The sequence below is a fragment of the Pteropus medius genome, unplaced genomic scaffold, assembly GCF_902729225.1.
Source record: "Pteropus medius unplaced genomic scaffold, Ma_sr-lr_union100, whole genome shotgun sequence".
NCBI classification, from domain to species: Eukaryota; Metazoa; Chordata; class Mammalia; order Chiroptera; family Pteropodidae; genus Pteropus; species Pteropus medius.
This window is the reverse complement of record NW_024349796.1, coordinates 5759961-5781842: the sequence shown is the minus strand read 5'-3', so window position 1 is coordinate 5781842 and position 21882 is coordinate 5759961. Positions and strand designations below refer to the sequence as shown.

Below are 21882 nucleotides of genomic sequence, written 5' to 3'. Positions count from 1 at the left end.
CCAGGAGGCTGGATGGCAAAGGGCTGGGGAGAGTGGGGGGCAGAGGCCAGGCCGGTCCCCGGTCTCTGCTGCAGAGAGGGGAGGGGGCTCACGTCAATATGTATTATTGGGAAGGACTATTACCAGCCAAGGGTTCTTAAGCTGGGGCTCATACACCCCCCGAGGGTTTATCAAGGAACTTCGGGGATGTCTAGGAGCCCCCGATGGGTGTATGACTGCTTGGAAGGGGGTGCAGCGCTTCCTCTGATGACCTAAGGCATCTGTGATCCCCGAGAAAGGTGAAGAACCACTGTGTTAAGCCACGTGACTTCCCAAGCTTCAATGAAGACCCTCCCCTCGACCTTGGGGCCCTAACAGATGTGGGGAAGAGGGGCGACAGGGCCGACCGGGCCCCAGCTACCTAGAGGCGGGCGTGGGTCTCCTGGTCCCTGTGCCAGGGGCTTCCTCCTAAGAGCTGCTTCTCTAACTCATCGGAGGAGGTTTTGCTGCTGGTCTTTGGTCTGGAGACAGCCTCCTGGTCACCGAGACAGCGAGCACCCCTAGCCACTCCCTGGAGGCCCCCCAGGAGTCTGTTATTTTCAACTTCTCTCTCCTCCCTGCACCTGGCAGAATTGGGGGGCAGTTTGATGGTACCCCAGCCTCTTGCCCTCATTGGTAAGGGGACAGAATGGAAGAACAGACAAGGAGTGGGGGACCGATGGGCACTACCCTGCTGGTATTTGCTGGAAGACTTGGTTCACACTGCATCCCAGCCTGGAGCCACCTAGCAATGGCCTGTGCTGCCCCTATGGTCACAGAGCCACACTGCCCCCCACCCACTTGCTAGGTGATGGGCACCTGTGCACAAGCTGCTGGAGAGGCTGGCAGTGCCACCCCCCTGGGCAGATGACCGGTCAGAGGCAAAACGGGAAGGGGCTGGCGTGTCCATTTCTGCCCCTGCCTCCCCCAGGAGCGACCCCCCGCACCCCTGCAGTGGCCCGACACGTCCCCTCGTGGTCGTGTTGCCTTTGCCTCTGCCTCGCCTCCCCCACCCCAGCTCCTTTGGGGTCACTCTCCCCAATCAAATGTTGGCTCCCAAGCTTTAACCTTGGGTTCCCTTTGCTAGGGAACCCGGGCTAAGGCAGTCAGTCGGTGCCAGAAGTGGTCCCAGAAAGTGGGGTGACCCCCAGGTTTCCCAGGATGCAGGACTGTCCCGGAACGGTTGGCCGCCCTAGAGAGCAGAACCTCAGGGACAGGACCCTGAAGTCAGACTGCCCACTGGGGTGGAGGCCACAGAGGCTACATTGCTGGTGGAGGTAAGGTGGCCACATCGGTCACCATGGCCTTCATCCGGGGTTAAGTGGGGTGACATGGAGTGGAAGGTGAGGTCTTCAGTCGGTGGTCTTAGGCCTGTGAGATGACTTAGTTCTGGGATTTCCCAGTGATCAACGTGGCTCCACTAAGGGCAGCTGGACCTTCCACTGGAAAGTGAGCCAGGCTACATCCATCAGTAGGGTGGGAGGTGAAGACCTATCGGCCTGTTCTTATCTCCCCTTGGTGCAAGGTTTGTACCATGGAGGGCTGAGTCCCCCAGACTTCGAGGTTACCCAGGCACGGGCCTGGGAAGACCCCTCGTTGAACCTGGGTGGACGTTGCTGGGAGCCCACAGAGCTGGCTGCCAGGACAGTGACAGGAATAAGGTACAGACGGGAGAATCCGAAGTTACCGTAGTTACCATGTGATAACCTGGGGGACGAAGCCCAGGCAGGACGGAAGGTGCAAAGGCCCTGCAGCTTTTTTGTACTTCTGTCCTATAACTTTTCAAATTGATAAAGGACGTACCTGCCCCCAAACACAGAATTCTGCAAAGGAACCCCCGGCAGTGCCGAGTGGGGAGAGGCCCGAGGGGAAGCGGGTCGATGGCGGTGAACTCGATGAGCGGCAGGAACTCCTGCTCTCCGCTTTCCTCGCTGGCCCCACACAAATCCTCGCTTGGAGGATGCTACATACCGAGTCTGGTGCTTGGCGCCTGGACCTGGGCGAAGACGGTGCAGCTCACTGGCCTGCAGACACTGCCCGGGTCGGGAGGGAGGCAGGATTGGTTTTGTAATCAGGCAAAGTTTGGATCTGAATCCTTGCTCCCCGTTTATTACTCAGATCAAGGTCTTCGATCTTTCTAAGCCTCAGTTTCCCCATCTGTGAAATGGAGACGACACAGCCTTGTTCGCGGAGTTGATATGGGGCTCAGATGTGAGCCCCCCAAAGGTTTCAGGGGCTCCCCCAGCCAGGGTGGAGCACTTCTTTGTGGCTGTTCGATGTCCCTGAGCGGCTATGCAAATATTTGGTGGCGAAAGTAGAAAAGGCTTGGGTTGGTTTTTTTTTGGGGGGGGTGTGGAGCAGATTTTTAACTTGGTCAATTTTGAAAAGACTAGTTTTAAAGAGTATTTTAAATACTTTGCAGATTGAAAGGTTATCCAGTCGGACCCCATTCTCGAGGATCGTCATAGCCCCAATCAGCTTCCAGAGACCCCCAGACTCCCCAACCCTGAGCCACTTCTTGAGGGCTGGAGTCAGAAGGACCACACTGCAGACGCCACCGTGGGCTCTGGGCCTTTATTCAGGAAGGTACAGAGTGTTTGCAGTCTGTCTGACGGGAACTGTGCAGGGGGCGGGGGGCTGTAACAGTTCAGTTTTTTCCAAGGTGTCGCAGGGAGAGGGGGTGTAGAGGGGAGGCTACCCCTCCGAGAAGCCCTCTCTTCCAAGAAAAAGGCCCTGGCGAGGGGTGAACACCCCGCTTCCTCCCAAGAAGGGGCATGTGTTATGTACACACAGGGACTGACCGGATGCAGAGAAACTCAAAGCTAAATACAGCTAACGGAGGAAAGAGTCCATTTGGGGGGCGGGGGCGCAGCAGGGCTGCATCCGGGTCTTTCCACCGAGCAGAAAAGAAATTCAGAAAGAAGGCATAGCTTTAAAGAAACAGAATCCAGCCTCTCAGTCTTAGTGTTTTGTGCAATTTAAAAAACCAAAACAAAAAAAATATATATATATATAAATATAACTTAAAAACTTCTTACATGACACTAAAGGCAAGTCTGGGACGAGCAGTTGGAAAACATTCCTTGAGGGCTAAGCGGTGGGGGCAGGGAAGGTCTTATAGACAGCCTGGGCGGGGGGTTCTGGAAAATTCCATTCTAAGATCCATCTATCCCACCGGGACAAGGGGATGCGAGGACAAAGCGGAGAATGGGTTGAGAGAGAGAGCAGGTGTGGAAGAGGACTAGCACGGTAAATACGAGAACCCCGAACCCCTAAATAATACAGTAACCCTAAAAAGATGCCACTGTACGCCACTTTCACATATATAATGTAACCCAAAGCAAAGTATTGCCAACGAGGGGCCCCACGGGCCTCCTTTAATAAACAAGTCATTTGCGTATTAGCACATTGTTTGCAAACAACTGGTGTTTGCTTAAAGTGCTTGGAAAATTTGTTCTCTTAAGTAGGTGCACCTGGTCCCCTGTAAGTTTTGTTCATAGCATTAATTTGCTTTAGCAAACTCTTTTTCATAGATAAGAGGGTAACTTTTGGCCAGACCATCGTTGTAGAAATGTGACATCTGAATTAATGATGTCCCTTCCCACAGAGCTGCATGTGGATCACCGGGGTCCCTTCTAACCCACAAGTGACTACAGCTCCTGTGCTCCTGCCTCCCAGGATCATGTGCTGTCACACGATCTCTCGTGCTTTGCAGGGGTGGGGGCGTGACCTTTAGCAAGTCAGCCCACACAGGAGTTCACCACTGTTTTGAACAAGAGCCAGGAAGTTTAAAAGTGATTTCCTTTTTAGAAATCTGAACTAATACATCCTCGTGTCCCACCCTCCGCCCCCACTAACCGTCACTCACCAGCATGAAAAGGGAAACGTGTCACATGGGCGAGGTCACGATTCCCCCATAGACCCTGGGGTGACGGAGGGGGTGGCCCAGGAAGCCCTCCCTCTGGATTGGTCCCTCCAGGAACACACCTGGGCACACACCATCTTCACCCTGTCCCGGGTGCCTGCTGGCCTGGTCCCCAACTCTCCTCTGACAGCAAAAGGGGTACCTGGGGGTACAGCTCCAAATGGCCATTGCTAGAATTCCATCTTTAAAAGTCATGCAAATTTTACATTCTTCTCAATAATGTAGACTGACTTGCTTTACGATTAGAATAAAGCTCACGATTGGTTTCCCACGAATCTTTAAGCAACCTAGATGCTCCGGGAAGAGATGCCTGGAACACCCCCTGGCACCCAGCACGTACCCTGGAAGCTGCCCACACTACATTTGGGAAATGTGGGTCTAAGCCCTTCAGGATGTAAGACTTTTTTCAGGGGGAGAAAAATGGATGCCAGTAAGCCAGCTTCCTGTGTCCTCCCCGCCTGGCGCTGGTCTGAAGCCCTGCCTGTGAACTGCTGGGGACGCCAGAACTCAGGAAAGACTCCCTGCTTTGCAGGCAGGGTGACAGTGTGGGACCGGGCGGTGGCAGAGGTGCGGGGACGTGAGAGCTGCGTCCTCTGCAGCTTCCTTCTTCCTCTGGGGGCTGCCTGTGCCCTGGCCCAAGGCCACCAGCCCCCTGGCCTCGCCACAGCAAGGTGGGGGGTGGGAGGTGTAAGTGGCTCTGGGGGTGGGGCGCATGCAGCCCCGGGAGCTCAGGTGTGCAGAGCATCCCTCTGAATTCATGGGTAACAATCACAGGTGGAAGTCACAGCTTCTGCTTTCCCCCAGCTGGGAAGTCCAAGGGCACGGCCAAGTCGGCCCAGGCCTTCTCCTGGCTCCTGGATCTAGCCCAAAGCTGGACCGTTTCAATACCAGCCCGTAAAGGGCCCGGCTTTAGCAGCCCTACCAGGGCCCCCACATGTCTCTGGAAGCCCCTGGACTGCCAAGCGGAGTGCTTTACTCGTGGCCCACATGAGGTTCCCAGTGATTTTGTGCCCCAACCACGTGAAAGCCTGGCACCAAGCACCTGCTGCAACACGGGCCCTCCCAGCCAGGCTGCGGGGACGGGACAGAAACCGGCTGTGCTGGGCAGCGGCGCCAATGGCATTGGCCACCAGGGGGCAGCAGGTCCCCGCAGGTAGCCCAGCCAGAGGCCACCTGAGCCTCCACCGAGATCTAACGGCAACAGGCCATTACTTTCCTAGCAGGAGATCCTGTGCACAGAGACAGGGGGAAGCCCCGCGCCAAGCCCTTCCCCTAGGAAAACAGCTAGCAAAGCTCGTCTGTCTTCTACAAAGTGTCTCCTGGTGCAGTTCGGAGGGTCCGTTCTAGGACCTGCACCCGGGTGGAAGAGAAAGAAAACGGAGGAAGAAGGGGAGCGAAGGGCGAGGAGAGAGACCGGAGCCGCGGCCGCGGGGCGCGGGGCGCGGGGCGCGGGGGCCTCAGGCCAGCGGGGCGCCCGGGCCCTGGCACATCTCCGTCAGGATGTCGATGAGGTTGTTCAGGCCGGAGAGGTAGCCGTCCTCCCGGTTCCCCTCCTGCCAGGGGACGTCGTGCTGCAGGGTCTGGCCCTCGGGCAGGGGCGTGGTTTTCCCGAAGTCGATCATCCACACCTTGGCCTGTTCCTTCTTGTCGTGGATGAAGAGGAGCGAGCTGCCGATGACCTGCAGGGGTGCGGGGAGCGGGGAGGTGAGGAGGGGATCGCCGGAGCCCCTACCCTGCCCTCTGCACTGCCACCTGGCACCTCGGGGGACCTGGGGAAGCCGAGGCCTGAATGACATGGGGAAAGGTCGCTCAGGATAGGCCTAGAGCCTGCGACTCTGACCGCCCCCTCCTCCGCCATTCTGGCCTGGGCAGCAAAGTGGCCGTGCAGGGGGGCGGGGGGCGGGGGCGGAGGACATCGGATTCTACCTCCTGCGTGGGTGGTGGCAGGGAGCAGGGAGGAAGTCCCAGGCGGCAGACCCCATCCCCACCATCCAGCCTACACGCTTTCTATTTCAGACCAGGGCGAACCTTGGGGCCTCACCCTCCTCTTCCTGAAACGTGACTCCCCAACACCCCGAGTAACCACTCGTGTGAAAGAGAGGACTCCAGGGAGATGCCACGTTCGGCACCAGGCGATGAGGCCACATCACCTCCTGGCCCAGCAGCAACACCCCTGAAAGTCCTGGGCGCAGGGGCCCAGCTGGGTCTCTGAGGCGGGGCCCTGTGTGTGATTCCCTCAGGCACAGCAGGCACCAAGGCACCCTCCCTGCCCTGGGCCAGGTCAGAGCAACTGCATGGGGTAAGGTGCCTTCTCGAATATGAGCACAGCTCCCAACCCTTCCCCTGGTCACCTGTGTAGGGCGGGGAGAGCAGGTTCGGGGAGAGGCTGAGGGGCCATCACAGCTCGCAGGGCCCCGCGCAGGGCGGGGAAGACGCCCTGGAAATGCTGACCCCAGAGAAGGGGCTTCCTCTTCCCAGTAGAGCGAAGAGAAGCCCCAATAATTTGGCCTCTTTCTGAACCTTAAGTTTCCCAGTGAGACTCCAGATGAGGACAGTAAAAAAATCAAGAAATAACAGCAAAGGTAGTAAGACGAAGCGGGGGGGAGGGGCGAGATGTGAGACAAAGCCTGGGGCTGCCGAGGGCAACAGCGAGGCCCTTGCACCAGCCCAGGAGGTCAGGGGCTTAAAGTCCTTCCAGCTTGGCCCCAGCCCCCAGAGGAAGTGGGCGGGCGGAGCCAAGGGAGGCTCTGGCGGGCTCCACAGAGACCTCATCTCAAGCTGGGAAGACAGAGGCCGCAGGAGGAGCCAAGGACCTGAGGCCACTGGGCTTTAATGAGCCCGAGGAGAGTAAAGGGCACCTGAGAAGGCAGCTATTCCCCGGGGAGCGGTGTGCGTGCAGAGAAGCTGCAGCTGCGTGTGCGCAGGCACGTGGGGCCGGGAGCCCTGACGTCAGGACCTTACAGACCCTCCAGGGGACCCGCTGACCACTCCCGAATCCTCTGTCTCAGCTGTCTGGTTCCTTGTCTGCTGCCCACTGCCCCTGCAGGCCAAGGCGGGAGCAGGCGGAAAGTTTCAGCCCTGCTCTCGGACTGGTTCCTGCAGGCCTGCCTGCTCGCCCTGCAGGTCTCAGGGTGGCGACAGGTGGGGGTTACCTGGCTACTCTAGGAGCTCTGAGAGCTTCTGTCCTAAGACACTAGTCAGATGAGCCACAGTGGCCGGGAGGGAGCAGAGAGAAGACGATGACCTCAGATCTCAGGCAGGACAGCCCAGTGTGGTCATCCCAGGGTGCCTGGCACCGAGGTGTCACAACCTGGTTCCTGCCTGAGGTGAGGAGCCTGATCCTGGATGGCCTGTGTCTGGCTGTGGTCATCCTTGGACTTTTGAAGCGAGCAGGTCTGTTATGGCGGGAGGTGCGCTCACAGCTCAGGTGGCAGGCCCAAATGTCGTGCCCGCTGCACGGACCATGGCTTTCTGCCCAAGATGGCAACAACCCAATACCCACCTCGTGGCACTTGAAGAAGGGAGAAATTTCTAGGGTGGCTCGAATGTCCTTCAGCCGGTCCCGGTAGGCAATCTAGGAACAGAAAGGTGACCACATTTTTAAACACTTGAAGCCCCATTTGGCTCATTAGAGTGAGGACTTTACACCCTGATAATTTATTCCAAACTCCTCATCTAGAAATGAAGCAACTGAGGCCCAGAGAAAGCGGGGTGGCCAGGCTCCTGGCCCCATGCCTTCTCTAGTGCACACTGCTGCGTGAGTAGGAGGGGCAGGAGGCACAGGTCCTCAGCAGCCGTGCAGCCTCCAGAAGCTCCTTGCATGAGGGTTAAGTTTATTCTGGAACGCCGGCAGTGCAGAGGCAGGCAGCATCCTAAAAGCCTGGTTGCCATGGTGTCTTCCTGACTACAAACTGCAGTGCCCCGACTTTTGAAAGGACAGAGCAAGTGAAGGAGCCACAAATCTCTCTGCCAGGGGCCTCTCCACAGAGCTCTCCAAACCCGGGTTGACTGTACTGGCCCTGGGGGTGGCCACTGCCCCTGGGGACCGCTAGGGAAGCCTGTCGCACACAGACACACGCGGTCTCTCAATGCCTGTCTGTAGCAGCACCAGCCTGGAGCTCAGCACCAGGATAAACCCCTCATCGAGGCACAGGAAGTGTGCGCTCTGTGGTGGGCTTTGCTGAGGACCTGGTGACCCAGCACCCAGAGAGAGGCTCACGCTATGGAAGAGTTGGGGTGTGTGCCCCATGACTGAAGCCTCAGGGCTCACCAGGAGCCGTGGGAAGTCTCCTGGCCAGAAAAGGAAGGGAGAGAGAGTTCCAGCTGGCACTGAGTCTCCCTGGAGAAAAAGGTGTCTGGTCCCCCCCTTCCCTGCCTTGCAGCCCTGGGAGCCTGTTCAGGAGGTGCCTCTCTTGGTGCCCACAGCCCTGATGTGCCTGGGTCTCTGACCGTCACAGGGCACCCTGCCACCGGGGTGTGAAGGCTGGACACATCCTACCTCTGCTGGGAGGGTCAGGGTCCTGATCCCAGTGGCCAGAGCATCTGTCTAGCCTGTCTGCTGTTGCAGTGGCAAAGGAAGTCACTTTGTCATGAATGTCTGCCATGCACGCCACAGAGACAGACGGCCAGTTCTTGCTGGGGGGGGGGTGGGCAATGCGCCTTCCAAACATATTTCCTTCACTCGGCCTCACGTCCAGGAGGACCCGCAGGCTGTGGGCCCACCTGGGGGATTTCCAGCCCCGCCCTGGCCTAGCTGTGTGCCCTTGACCTCTCAGTTTCCTCATCGTTAGCATGGGGACGAGACTGTCTGCCCACTGCAGAGGGCTGCGTGAGGGCCGGATACGCACTCGGTGCAACGCCCGCAGGCAGCGGGTGCTGAGGAAACATGGCGACAGTGAGGGCCGCTCTTCGGGGGATGGACCTCACTTCTGGGGGAGCTGTGAGGTCGACCGCTGAGGGAAAGAGTGAGCGGGTGCTCCCTGAGCTTCCCCGCGCACCCAGCGACCGGGCCGACGAACACATCACCTTCCAAGCAGAAGTCTGGGGCCGGGGCTTTCTGTGTGGCCACCGTGGCCGCCGCTGCTGTCAGGCTGGGTCTGGGCAAGACTCTCATCCTGCCCGAGAGACTCAGGGCTCCGCTCCCTCGCGGGGTGTCCCTCGCGGGGTGCCGACTCACCAGGATGCTGCGGTTCCCTTTAGTGAATTCTCTGAAGGCCTCGGTGACCTGCTCCCGCGTTCTGGTCTTCTTGAAGTCCCGGTTCACGGAGCCGTCTTCCTTCTAAGAGGAACCCAGGACGGGGTCAGCGGAGGGCGCGTGGGCCCAGCATCGGCAAGGGCGGCGCTAAGCCCAGAACTGACCCCCGGGCAGTCATCGGAGATTGTAATTTAAGACCTTTCATCATAGGTTCCCCAAAAGCCAGGAAGTGATGCCGCCTCCCGCTGTTCCCAGGTCCACGCAGCGCGTGAGATCACGCTGCTCCTTAGGCCCGCACCGTCCCCTCGGCCCCGCACCGTCCCCTCGGCCCCACACCGTCCCCTCGGCCCCGCGCCGTGCCCTTAGCAGTGTCTGTTCCAGGGCAGCATGCAGCGCGTCCCTCCTCCAGGGGGAGATGGGAGCTCTGGGGACAACGGGGAAGGAAGGAAGGCGCCCCCAGGAGCCCCCACACCTGGGCCTGCGCACTGCCAGGCTGGAGATTAGTGAAAGCCCTGGAGGAATAGGCGGGGTCTGGGGGCGGGGTGGCTGCAGGGTGACCTGTATCTCAGCTGAGCCTTTCCCGCAGGGACCCTGAGGGGCGTTTCCTGGAGCAAGAGAGGGGAGAGGCAGGTGGACTGCTGGTGAGGACAGTGGCTTCTCTCAGAGCTGGTGGCCCCCAGCCCAAGAAGACGGGACCGCTGGCTGTTCCTGCAGCTGGACAGTGGACAGAGACCAGAGCATCCAGCTTGAGAGGGGGAGGGGAAGGGAAAAGTGGATCGTTTCCCACAGATAAAGGACAATGAGCATGAAGGGGAGGACGACGAGCATATAATCTGCATCCAGTCCGAAGGCTGGATATAAAAAAAAGAGAAAAGTTGGATTTAGGAGACAGGGAAGGAGCGAATGGCTTTCTCAGCCCCAAGCTTTAGAGCAGCTGTCCTGGGGGAGGGCGAACACTTTCCCCCGCTTGCCACCATCAACAGCAAGACACTGACAACCGCAAAACCTCACACCTGAATGTCATCTGCAGAGAGGCTGCGGAGCCTGCCCTGGCTTCAGCTTGCCCGTGAGTCCAGGCTCCCAGCCACCCGGCCCTGACCGTAGGGCTGGGCGATGTGGGCCGAGGATGGGGAGACAAGGGAATCCCAAGAACGCTGCGGGCACCACCATCAGCTCCGGAGGGACGCTGCCTGAGACCCTGAGCGGCCCGGCACCTCCCTGCCTTGCTACTTGGAGTGAATGCATGTCTTCAAATCTCACAGCAAGACGGGGGTGGATATAGGGGGAGCATTCTCAGACCTCTCTCGGAAGACTGAAGAGGAAAGAAGAGAGAATGAGGTGGCCCTAAAGTGGGGGGTGGCCTCGGTGCAGCCTCGCCAGAGGTGTTTGCTGATGCAGAGAGCTGTGCTTGCCCGGGCACAGTGCGGGTCATGGGTAGGACGGCAAAGGCAGCTGCATACTCCCTCCCTGGCCTGCCTCTCATGGCCAGTCCCCAGTTTTTGGGCCACGAACAGAATGAGCTAGGTCTCCCTCCTGGCATCCTGCAAGCTGGCTCCTGGGTGGGTTCCCAGTGCCCAGCATAGTCTGGGCTAAGGGAAGAATCCCTGGCAGCGGGCTGACTGCTGGCAGAACCAGAAGCCATAGCTGCTCCAAGGTCCCAACCCCCTGCATGGCCGCCCCATCCATCCCCAGACAGAAAAGTAGGCCAGTTTCTCCAAACGCCTGTCCCTTGACCTGGCTGCTCACACCTGGGCCTGAGAGGGGAGGAGCTTATAGCCTTCGAAGGTCCTGAGAACAGCTGGGACCGTTGTGGATGCTGGCAGAGCCCAAGCCCCACCCCCCCATCCCTTCTCCCCCTGGGAGCTGGGTGGCCAGGCAGCCTCACCTTGATGCCCTCAATCCTGAACCCAAGGGTGGCTGTGGAGCTGATGGTCTCCCTCCACTGCATGTACCGTGGCTTGGTCACGGCCCGCTGGGCTTTCTCCTCCTCAGTGGGGGCCTCGGGGTCCACCTCGATCATCTTCTGGTACATGTCCTTCCGGAGGCTGGGCTTCTTCCGGGCCTTGGTGAGCTCTTCTTCCAAGTAGGTCCTGTGTGGGAGGGGAGGTCCCGTGAGGGCTGCTGGCTATACCGTGCCCATGGGAGGTGCCAGGCAGCTCCGTCAAGGCAGGCTCACCCAGGTTGGGCAGGGGCTGGCCCCAGGCTGAGAACAGGGGCGGCCTTTCTGGGTGGGGGCAACTTCATGCCAAGACCACCAAGAAGGCCCGACACAGGCCCGGGAGCCCCTCCTCCCGGGCGAGCCTCACAGGGGCCAGAAGGAGGAGGCAGGATAGTGAGGCGGGCTGCTCCTGCTGGAGTGAGGCTGGAAGAGGGGGCTGTGGGCAGGGTCCACTCAGGGCCCCAGCTGTCCTCGCTTGGCTGCCTGGGACCTGAGGGCTTCCGAAGCCAGCACCTGTGTGAGTCAGAGCTCATTCTGTCTCCCCACCCCACCCACCACCCCGGGGCTCAGGAAGCCTGAGGGGCTGAGCAGACCCTTGAATGTTCCTGGCTCTCTCCAAGGAGGGAAATCTTGCCAGAAGGTGGCCTCTGAGGAGCCAGAGTGCTGGAAGGAGAAGCCCATGACAAGAGGGCTTCTTGGGGCTCTTTGGCCCCTGTTGTGTCACAGATTCGTCCCCAGTCCATCCTGCCCTGTGGGCACCAGGCCTTGGCCCAGCCCACGCCTCCTCACGTCTGAGCCCCCAGCCTGAAAAGCTGGCGAAAATGCGGCCAACTGCATAGCCAGGTGTCCACTCTCCCCTGCTTGTCCTGGGGGCCTTGCTCTGCCATCCCCCCAACACTCCTAAGCTGCTCATGTGGGGCCCAGAACAGACCGAATGACAAATTCCTGACGTCTTTGAAAGATATGTTTCCAGAAACCACTCTAACAACCGATATAAGCAAAAAACCGAATGCTCGGGTATGACCTTGGGCCTGGTCAATCAGGGCCTTCCCAGAGGCGACGAAGGTGGTAGAGGACCACTAGCCCTTGGCTGTGCACTTGCACACATGCCTGTGCCCACAGCCACACGTGCGTGCTCACACACTAGCGATGCGGTGATGAGCTTCGAGGTGGAGGCTGCGAGGTGGGGTACGTGCGCACGGAGCCCCATGTGTGTGTGTGGGCCCGTGTGGACGCTGAGTGGCTGGGCGAGGGGCTAGCCGTCCCAAACGCTCCGACGCACTTCAGGGGCCTGCGGGGCGGTGGGTGGCTTCACTTCTGCAAAGAGCTGTCAGAAGCTCCATAAACAGGAAGCCGGCCTTGATGTCAAATCCCTTTTCCCATGGGCTTTCTGCACAGAGGGCCCCGGCAGCTCTGTCTGGGCAGAGCTGCTCATCCTCCAGGAGGGGAACAGGGCTGGGCAGAGGTGCCTGCAGAGTCATCAGCTGGATAGTCGGGCTGGGGGTCTGCCGGGAGACGAGCCACAGAGCCTCCCCACGCTGCCCTGCTGCCCGCCCGATCCCCCCAGAGGTAAAGTCAGAGCTCCATCTCGCATGGTGGGGGGCAGGGGGTGGAGAGACAACAGGTGATACACCAAAGCCACCCACAGCTTCGAGGAGGGCTGGAGACAGTCAGTGATGGTCTCCACCCAGCAGACCCTGGTCTGGTGTCAGGAAGATACCTCTGACTTTTTAGTGGCGGGTCACAGATTTACAGGGTCAAAGTTAAGGAAACTCCCCAGAGGAATATGAGTGTCTGTCAATGTGGAATTGGGGCGAGATGCACCTTGTCTAGGATGCTACAGGCGCCTTAGGCCCCACTGTGCCTGAGGCTGGGTTTGCCTATCAAACCTTCCACCACTGCTCCGTGACAGTGCCAACCGCCCATGTCTGGGACTCAGTGTCTGTGGTGGCCCCAGGCTCTGGCCTCCTCCCTTGGCAGGGACAGGCCATGCTCTTGGGATGGCCGTGGACTGTCCGTCTCCGGAGAGGCTGAGCCCCGCGGGACCCAGGCTCGATCTGCGGGCGTGCGAGGACTGTGGGGCCGCATGGCCCTGAGAGGTCCCCAGGCCCCTGGTGTCAAAGCCCCCTGCCTGGCCCCAGGGTGGCCGCGAGGAGCACCCAGCAGAGTGCTCAGAGCACAGCAGGGCCTGTCCTTAGGATCTGCAAGGCCAGGAAGGTAGGGCTGGTGGGGGAGGGACTGTTTATGGGGAGACCCACGTCCTCCCCTCCATGGGGGCTCCTCCTCTCCCCCGACTCCCTCTGCCTCCAGACCCTGCCGGGACTGGGTTAAACGTGTCCGAGCTTCACTGGTCCCTGTGGGTCCCTCCTGAGAGCCCCCCGATGCAGTGGGACAGAAGCAGGAGGCAGGAGAACGGGGGAGGAGGTGCAGGGGCCGCCCTGGGCAGAGGGAGTCCTGTCCCCGGCAGTCGCCCAGGGACAGACAGCTACAGTCACAGGGTGCAGTTTTTTGGCCACGGTCTGAGTGAACACCATACAGAATACTTATCTCCCCTTGGGAGGCGCGTCCTGGGCACCGAGAGGTGGTGGCGTCAGGGGGGCCTCGAGGAACAGAAATAAGACTGGGGGAGAGCAGCGGCCACGCGGGGCTCTGGAGGAATGTTCTGTCTCCTCCCTGTGGCCCGGAGCTGATGAGAGAGGGAGCGAGGGAGGCCAGGACCTGCACTACCCTGTCCCCCGTCCCTGGCCTGGGGGCAACACCAAGGACCACAGAATGTCAGCACGCAGGGCCTGACTTTAGGACACAACTCCCAGGAGTGAGGAGGGGAGAAAAACCGCTGGGCTTGGCCCGTCTCTCTCCTGGACACGCGCACGCACACGCATGAACATGCACACGCATGAACACGCACACACATGAACGTGCATACACATGAACATGCACACATGCATGGATGCACACGTGCGCACACGCTCGCGCGTGAACACACACGCATGAGCACACACACCATGAATACGTGCATGCGCAAACGTGCATGCACACGCATGACCGTGCACGCGCATGAGCACGCACACACAAGCACACACGCACATGCATGAACATGCACGTGCATGAGCACACGTGCACACACGCGCGAACATGCACACACATGAGCACACATGCACATGGACATGCACACGCATGAGCAGGCGTGCACACGCATGAACACACGCATACATACGAACACACATTAGCACATGTGCGCACATGAACACACGTGCATGAACACACATGCATACAAACACACTCCTCTTTCTCAATCTCATAAGAAATAAAACTGCCAACCCATCCGAAGTGAACGGGCTCCAGCTCTGAGCTCTGCTTCTGAGCCCGGCCTCCCCCGGGAGATGCAGACAGGTTCGAGGAGCCCCGCGTCTGGCCGTCCCACCCAGTCCAGGCACCTGCATCCAGGTGGCTCTGAGGCAAGCACAGCACACTGGGTACCCCATGGTCGACAGCCCCAGTGGAGAAGGGGGAGCCACACAGTGTGTGGCCAGGGCGCCCCAGGCTCCTGGGCCCCGTCCTCCATTGTGCTTTGAGGACAGCACAGGTCCTCTCTGGCGAACTAACACAGCCCACCAAGCAGCTGTCTCTTCCCTCTGGCACGGGGGAGAGGACGGATGAGAAGAGCCTCTACTCTCTGAGTCTCGCCCGGGCTCAGGTCACAGGAAGCCACCACCTTGCTGCCCCCAGCAACCCACCCGGCCAGATGGGCAGCTCCTTGGGGAGGCTCAGCCCCAAGCCAGGGCCCCTGGCTCCTCCCGACCTCAGCTCACTGGAGAGAAGAGGGGCCCTTCAGGGGCACTGCCAGGTTCCCGTCCCCTCTGCACGTGACGTGAGACAACTGGAGTAGGGCTGGGGTCCCAGGGGTGCGACCAGACCCCCCAGGCCCGCCCTGCACACACGAACAGGGAGGCCAGGCCTCCTGGAAGCCTCGGAGGCTGGGCCAGCATCCGCCGTGGGGCCAGGCGTGGGAGGAGGCGCGTGTCCCCGGGAGCCCGGCTCACCTGACACCCATCTTGCAGTCCATCACACAGGGCGAGTCGAAGTCGGCCAGCAAGTCATCCATCTGGTTGTAGCGCTCCCCGTCCTTGACCACGTCCCCGTGGTAGGCAGGCACGAAGGGCTTCAGCACGTCGGCCATCAGCCGGTCCAGGCAGCGCTGCTCCGACTCACAGTGCTTCTTCAGGATCCGGCCGTTGGCGGCCGCCTTGAAACTCCCTGCAGAGCAAGGCGGGAGGAGGCCCTTGGTCCTCAGGTGTGGCCCTCCCCACCCCGACAGCCCCGTGGTGGCGGGGCCTGGGCCCTGTGGGGATGCTCTGGGGCTCGCTAAGCACAGGATAAAGGAGTCTGAAAATGGAGGGTCGCCAGTGCTCACTGCTAGAGGGTCAGCAGGGCCGGACCCTCTGTGCCAAGACCTGGTCACTCCTCTTTGCAGAACGACGACCATCCCCACCCCCCATCATCGACCCGCTTGTGGGTGACGGTGTCTCCGGCCTCGGTAGAGCAGAAGCCCTAACCGGACTGGACTCAGTGCCAGGATGGCCGAAAAGCAGGAGTCCAGGGCTCGCCCGCCTGGGCAGTGTTCCTGAGCCCCGCCCTTGGGTAAGGATTTGGGAAGGGTGTCCATCCATGTGACCTGGGCTGGACATTGTGGCCGGAGGTGTAAATGAAACATCGGCCCCTGCGCTGGCCTGAAGTCAGGTGGGTAGGTCCCCAGGCGGCCCCTGGAACGCCCCCAGAAGATGAGGTGCACCAGCGGCCCCCCACGCGTAGACAAGACAGCTCTGGGGCTTTGGCTCCAGCTGTCCCTCCTCCCTGTTGTCGATGGGCAAACTGGAAACCCCATGGGTGGCCTGGCGCCCGGCCGCCTGCACCCAGCTCTCCACCCTGTCTGCTGCCCACGAGCTGCCTCGGGATGGACACCATGTTTCCATTCATGCTGTGACCCCTAGGACCATGGCCAGGTGGGCATACAGTAGTGCTCAGTGAAGGGGCCAGTGCCGTCTCTTTGTCTAAGACGACAAAGGGCAGGCAAGCCATATGGCTGACGGCTTCATCTGTTTTACTGAGTTAAACTGGGAGACAGAGAAAGAGACAGAGAGACAGAGACTGAGGCAGAGGCCGGGTGTGTGCATGGTCGGGGGTGCGGTGGCACCGACTCTGCAGAGGACAGTCGTGTGTGCTTTCAAGGCAGCATTAAGGCCCCGTCTGGCAAGTACGGCTGCAACTGCCATCGCCAGTTCTTAGAGAAAACTGTCCCATTGCAGTCGTCCCCAGGAGCATCCAGAGACAGGCCCTCCCTCCCACAGGTGCTAGGTGACTCTCCAGAGAGCCGGATGTCCCCAACAGGAAGTCCGGGAGAACTGTGCTACCTGCGTGTCCTGCCAGCTGGATCCAGGGGTACTTCTTCTTGAAGGACATGACAAAGGGAGACCAGTGCACCATGTTTTTTATTTTCCTCCATGATTTGCTCTAGAAACAAGCGAACGAGAAGCTCCACGTCAGAAAGACAGCAATTGCTTTCCGGTCAGATGAACTCGAAGCAAGGCGACCCACGCCAGTGGCCACAGGATGCAGGGCCACGGCCACCGCGCAGGTGCCCTCGGTGGCTCCAGAGACCTCGTCTCTGTCACCTATGCAGCACGGAGTCAGAAGCGGATCTGCAAAGCCTGTTTTTACACACAGCCTGTGCAAAATGACCAGAAGAAAGGGGACCTTTGGGGACAAGGGTCTTACAAGTTCTGGGGGTGGGAGGCGAGGTGGGGTTGTGGCAGGGAGCCCTCAAGTCAGGCTGACGCCATCCCATGCCACCCTCGCCGGGAACAAGTGAACACACAGCGCCCTTCTTCAAGCCCCTCTCAGGGCCTGAGGGCTGGACGGCGGGCCCGCCGGGCTCCGTGGACTGATGGACACTCAGACTCTTGAAAATAACCTCACATCCCAAGCATGGCCCCTCGGAGGAAGACTAGAGAGGGCCCGACACCCAGCTGCAACGTGTCATTTCATGTTTCATTGCTGGACGCGGTGGCAGCAGAAGCACCTCTAGCCAGTGAGCGGTTTGAGGAGAGGTTTTAAAGGGAGTTCCCCAGGGACAGCACCCCCATCCCTCACCCCACGGGTGCACAGGATGAGCAGGCCCACAGGTCTCTCCTTTTCACTGTACTTCTCCTCAGGATGTGTCGGAAGCAAAAACTGTGTGTGTGCACGCGCGCGTGTGTGTGTGCAGGCGTGTGTGTGTGCGCGCACACGTGGGCAGGACAGGCTCCTTGGGCAGAAAGGAGAACTAACATTCATCGAGCGCCTTCTTGCTTTCGCGGCGAGCATGCATGCAAGGTGGTTACTGTCATCCGTAGACCCCGAGCCTCAGATTAGTAAGCGACGAAGCTGGCATCTAAACCCTCACCTGTTTAATGACTTTTTTAAAAAAAATCCCTTTTCCCCCCAGCAATAAACCCTGCCTAGAAACAAATATCCCTACGTTCACTTTAATAAGAACAGGCGACGGAGGTGAAGATCGAGCATCCTATAACCCCGAGCCCCTGAAGGGGCGACGGGAACCCAAACTGAGAAGTTTCCGGTTCCCAAGAAAGCGGATCCCTGAGCAGCCAAACCACAGCGTGAAAACCACGAGCTGGGAAGGAGAAGCTGGAATTCCGCAGAAGCGGGTGAGGCGGGTCCTGCCTTGACAGGGGGCCCCCAAAGGTGTGTCTCCTCACTCCCTGTCCCACAGTGGCCAGCAGCCCCCCTGGGGAGACGGGACGGACTCCGATTGTGGAGGCTGCTGGAGCCTGAGGTTAAATCAAGGTTAAATCAGCCTCTGTTGTTTTATCTCTTCTCTCTGCTGAGACTCAGCTGCTTCTGTCATCAAGTTTTCAAGTTAAAATCTGTTTAAGGAGAAGAATTTTTCCCTCCTGATCCTGGCAATTTTTATCCCCATCCCAGAAGCCCTGACCTACCACCAAGACCTAGTGTATCTTAAGTGAGGGCGGCATGCTCTGCCAGGCCACGTGACGAAGGGGACGGGCCCTTACAGACAAGGGCGTTTGTCCTGGATCGGGCTGATGGAGGTCGCCGAAGGCGGAGGAAGGGAGGCAGTTCTTATCTGAGAGCCCAGAAGGCTGCATAAACAATCAGCGTGGACAATGCCGAGGCAACAATGGAAAAACCTAGTTAAAGGAGATGAGCCAAGTGGTGGCTCACGGGGCCTGGGGGAGACGTTAAGGTAGGGCCAGAGGAAAAGTGCACAGCCGGGCACCACCTGCTGGTCACGTCCCTGCAACCGAGCTCGGACACGTCCGGGGCATGGGTGGGACGGGCCGGGCGCCTACCCCACCCCCACCCCCGTCCGGGAGCAGCTAAACCCACACTGCCCTTCTCCCAGCCTCGGTTTCCTTGTCTGTCTAGTGAGGGATGAACAGCTGGTCCACCAGGCTCCTTGGACGGATGGACACTTTAAGACCCTGGAAAATGACCGTCCACATCCTGACTGCCATGGCCCCTCCGGGGAAGACTAGAGAGGGCCACTGCTACACCTGGTTGCCACGTGTCATTTCACATTTCATTTTGTAGATGTGGTGGCCACAGAGGACCCAGGGAAGATGTGTCGCAGGGTCAGGGAGGGTCCACGCAAAGACTGATGACTGCACGCAACGGAGGCAGTTTGGGGGAAGACTCTGGGACGGGAAAGGAGGCATCGCAGGCAGGAGCGCCTGTGGGGACCGAGGCTTGGGACAGGGATTTGGGACTACGTCTGCTGAGAATGGGTGCTGGAAGCAGGGGGAGCTGAGGGAGGGAGAGCAGGTGAGGCCAGCCCTGGACGCTGGGCCAAGAAGCCTGGACGCAGGGGAGTGCGGCATGGGGGCGGCAGGCCCACCTGGCGTGAGTTCTGGCTCCGTCCCCTCCTCACTGACTGACCTTGAACAAACTCCTGGCCTTCCTTGAGGCCCTATTCTCTTACCTGTAAAGGAAGAATGGCACACTGATCCCCCGATGCCAGAGGTAGAGCCATGAGGTTACGGGGTGCTTGTGGAAGAGTCTTAGCTTTGCGTTCAGGGAATGGGGAGCAGTTAGTCCGGGGCCGAGCAGAGGTGCTGCCATCGCTACCCAGGGATAAAGTCCGTGGAGCCTCGGGCTGAGTCAGACCCACCCTACCAGGACACAGCTCTTCTGAGACCTACAGGTCCCGTGACCCGGGGAGGCAGGAGGGAACAGACGCTGGACGAGAACAGCAAGACTAGGGCTCAGCAGGGGCATCTGAAGCTGTGAAACCTACAGATTCTGGACCTTTCTTCAGAGATTGAAGACCAAGGGCCCAGATGGGAGAGGGTTGCTGTAAATCTTCTGGAGAGTTCAATGGGATCCATCCTCCCAACATCACCGAGCTCGGAATAAATGGGGCATTTTCTGTTCAGCTTCCCCTTTCCCACACCTCCTCCGAGAGGAAGCATTTCTTCTACATGAAAAGGGGCCCCGCGTGCCCAAGGCCACGAGAGCCTGCATCCCACGGCTGCCCTGCACAGCGGAGGCCAGCGGAATATTCCGCTCGGGCGGGCGGCACACCGGGGGACTTCACTCTGCTGGCAGAGCACGCAGGGGTTTTTCCCGTGTTTTAAATAGCAGCGCCAGGCAGCGCCTCGTGTGGCTGCCAAACATTAAGCAGAAGAGGCGCTTCCAGGTCCAAGTCCAGGCCTGGGAAAGGAGGTTGCAGGGTGACCCCCTTCCCACCCCCACCTGCCATCCGGCCCACAGGAATGGAGACAGATGGTAGGGCGGGAGATGGGCCGATGGGCAGTTCCCTTCCAGCGGCAGGAGACCCAGCCCCGTCCAGGACCAGACCTATACGAGGTAGAAGCTGCCTCCTGTGGTGGGTGAGGCCGGCTAGGCTAACAGGCTCCCTCCAAGCCCCTCACTGGAAGAAGCCACGGTCCTCAGAACTGGGTGCCAGGCCTCCTCCTCCAGCTACGGCAGGTGACGAGACAAGAAGGGAGGGCAGCCCACGACCGGGAAGAACCCTGGCCAGAGCAATGGGCCCCTCTCAGCTCGGCCCTCTCTACCTTTCTCTCCCGGGGCCTTCTCAATAGCCTGTCAGTTCTCTGAAATCGGACCACAGTCCCAAGTCTCCAACTTCTCAAGCCGAGATCTGTGAAAGCAGCCCTCAGGTGCCTGGACCACAGTGTGGCAGAGGGTACCCGGTCCCCTCCTCCAGGGCAGCACTGGCCGCCTACCCATTTCACTGGCCCTGTCCCTTCATCACCTCCAATCATCGGGGGCATCTGGACACCCTCTGCTGACCCGTCCTGGAATGTCCCCAGAGCTCCACATGCCTGACAGGTCTCGGCTGGCATCTCACTGGAGGCTGGGAGGGCTCCTTCTCTAGATGTGGAGCACGTCCGCCAGCCCTGCGCCTGGGTTTGCATTCATGACTCTTATCACCCACGGAGCTCTTTCTATGGGACAGGCGCCAGACCGGGCACTTTAGGGCCTCATCCCTGATCTTCACAACCACCTGATGATAGAAATATTTTCTCTGTAAGATGAAGAACCCAAGACTCAGCAGGTAAAGTAGTTTCACCACAGTCATTCCATTCTCTGTCATGGCCAGGAGGTGTTGGCTCATACTGGGAACCTCTGCCCAATTCCCCACGGCCGTGCCTACCAGCAAGCGAGGGGCCCCGTCCCTGAGTCGTCTTTGCCTTTGGGAGACGGTCCAGCCACTAAAACCCAGGCACGTCCCATTCAGGGCTGGGCGAGTGCCACCTCCAGCGTAACTTCTGCTCGGATCAGACCAGCTGAACGCTTAGACTGCTGGAGAATTCTGTACTTTGGATGTTCTTGCAAACGCTCCAAGGGAAAGGAAAGCACTCCCAAGATGATCACCTGCCGTGCAGGTAAGGGGCCACAGGGGGCGCTGGAGACACGCAGCGTTCGCCTCGATTCCGAGCTGGGTGGTTAATTAAGTCCACTGAAGACCAGAGTAAGGTTTTTCAGGTGACACCTGGGGGTTATGGGCTTGGAGGAGACCCACTCGAAGCGGTTTAGGACGAAAGGACCAGAAAACAGCCAGATGGGAGGCTGAAAGTGGGGTGGGGCTCTTTAAGGCCCAGGGACGGCTGCTGCCCTGAAGCTGCTCTAGGCAGGGTCCCTCCCCTTGAACCTGACTTGACAGGCGCTAAAGTATTCAGAGAATGTGGAGAGAGGTTTGCAGTGGGAGGAAAACATCTGGGACAAAACCCAGGCCTCTTCATGCTTGGGATGGCAGAGGTCATAGGGAAAGTGAGTTTCAGAATCCAGCCAACCCCAGCCCAGCCTTCTCCAGCCACGGACGGCCAGCCTGTCCCCGCACCTGACTCCATGCCCCGCATCACCTGCCAGGAGGAGCGGCACCTTTGAGAGGATCGGGGCGTGACACGTTCTGTCTCACCTTTTCCTCTTTCTCTTTGCCCAGAGTTCCGTCTCACGGCAGATGTCGATCTACTTCCCAGAGGCCAGCGCCCACATGCAACACCTGGGGCCTCAGAGCGCACAGGCTACCTGACCGGGGAGCCCTGCGAAGGATGCGGAGCCTCCCCAGCCGGGGATTCTTCACCCACCTCTGGCCCTGGAGCTGCCCAGAGCCCTCGAGAGCCCAGGGGAGAAGTCACCCACCGGCCCGCCAGGCTGCCAGGGCCCTGGCTGCTCCAGGGAGGAGACTGGGCAGTGTCCCTGATGCTGTGTGTTTATTTAAACCAGATTCCAAGCCTCCCTTTGTGCGATGCTAATGGCTTCTAG

General features: G+C 59.6%; 1 protein-coding gene across 2 annotated transcripts in view; it reads right to left on the bottom strand.

Moving 5' to 3' along the window:
• Positions 1-2576: 2576 nt before the first annotated feature.
• Positions 2577-21882, bottom strand: part of ITPKB (inositol-trisphosphate 3-kinase B) — a 91869-nt gene continuing 72563 nt past the window's right edge. For both annotated transcript variants that reach the window (XM_039883281.1, XM_039883282.1), the window contains exons 3-8: positions 16488-16587; positions 15120-15333; positions 11023-11227; positions 9120-9221; positions 7446-7517; positions 2577-5622 (exon numbers count right to left, since the gene is read on the bottom strand). In XM_039883281.1, the coding sequence (XP_039739215.1) occupies positions 5401-5622; positions 7446-7517; positions 9120-9221; positions 11023-11227; positions 15120-15333; positions 16488-16587 (915 nt within the window). In that variant the 3' untranslated portion in view covers positions 2577-5400. The remainder of the gene's footprint in view (positions 5623-7445; positions 7518-9119; positions 9222-11022; positions 11228-15119; positions 15334-16487; positions 16588-21882) is intronic.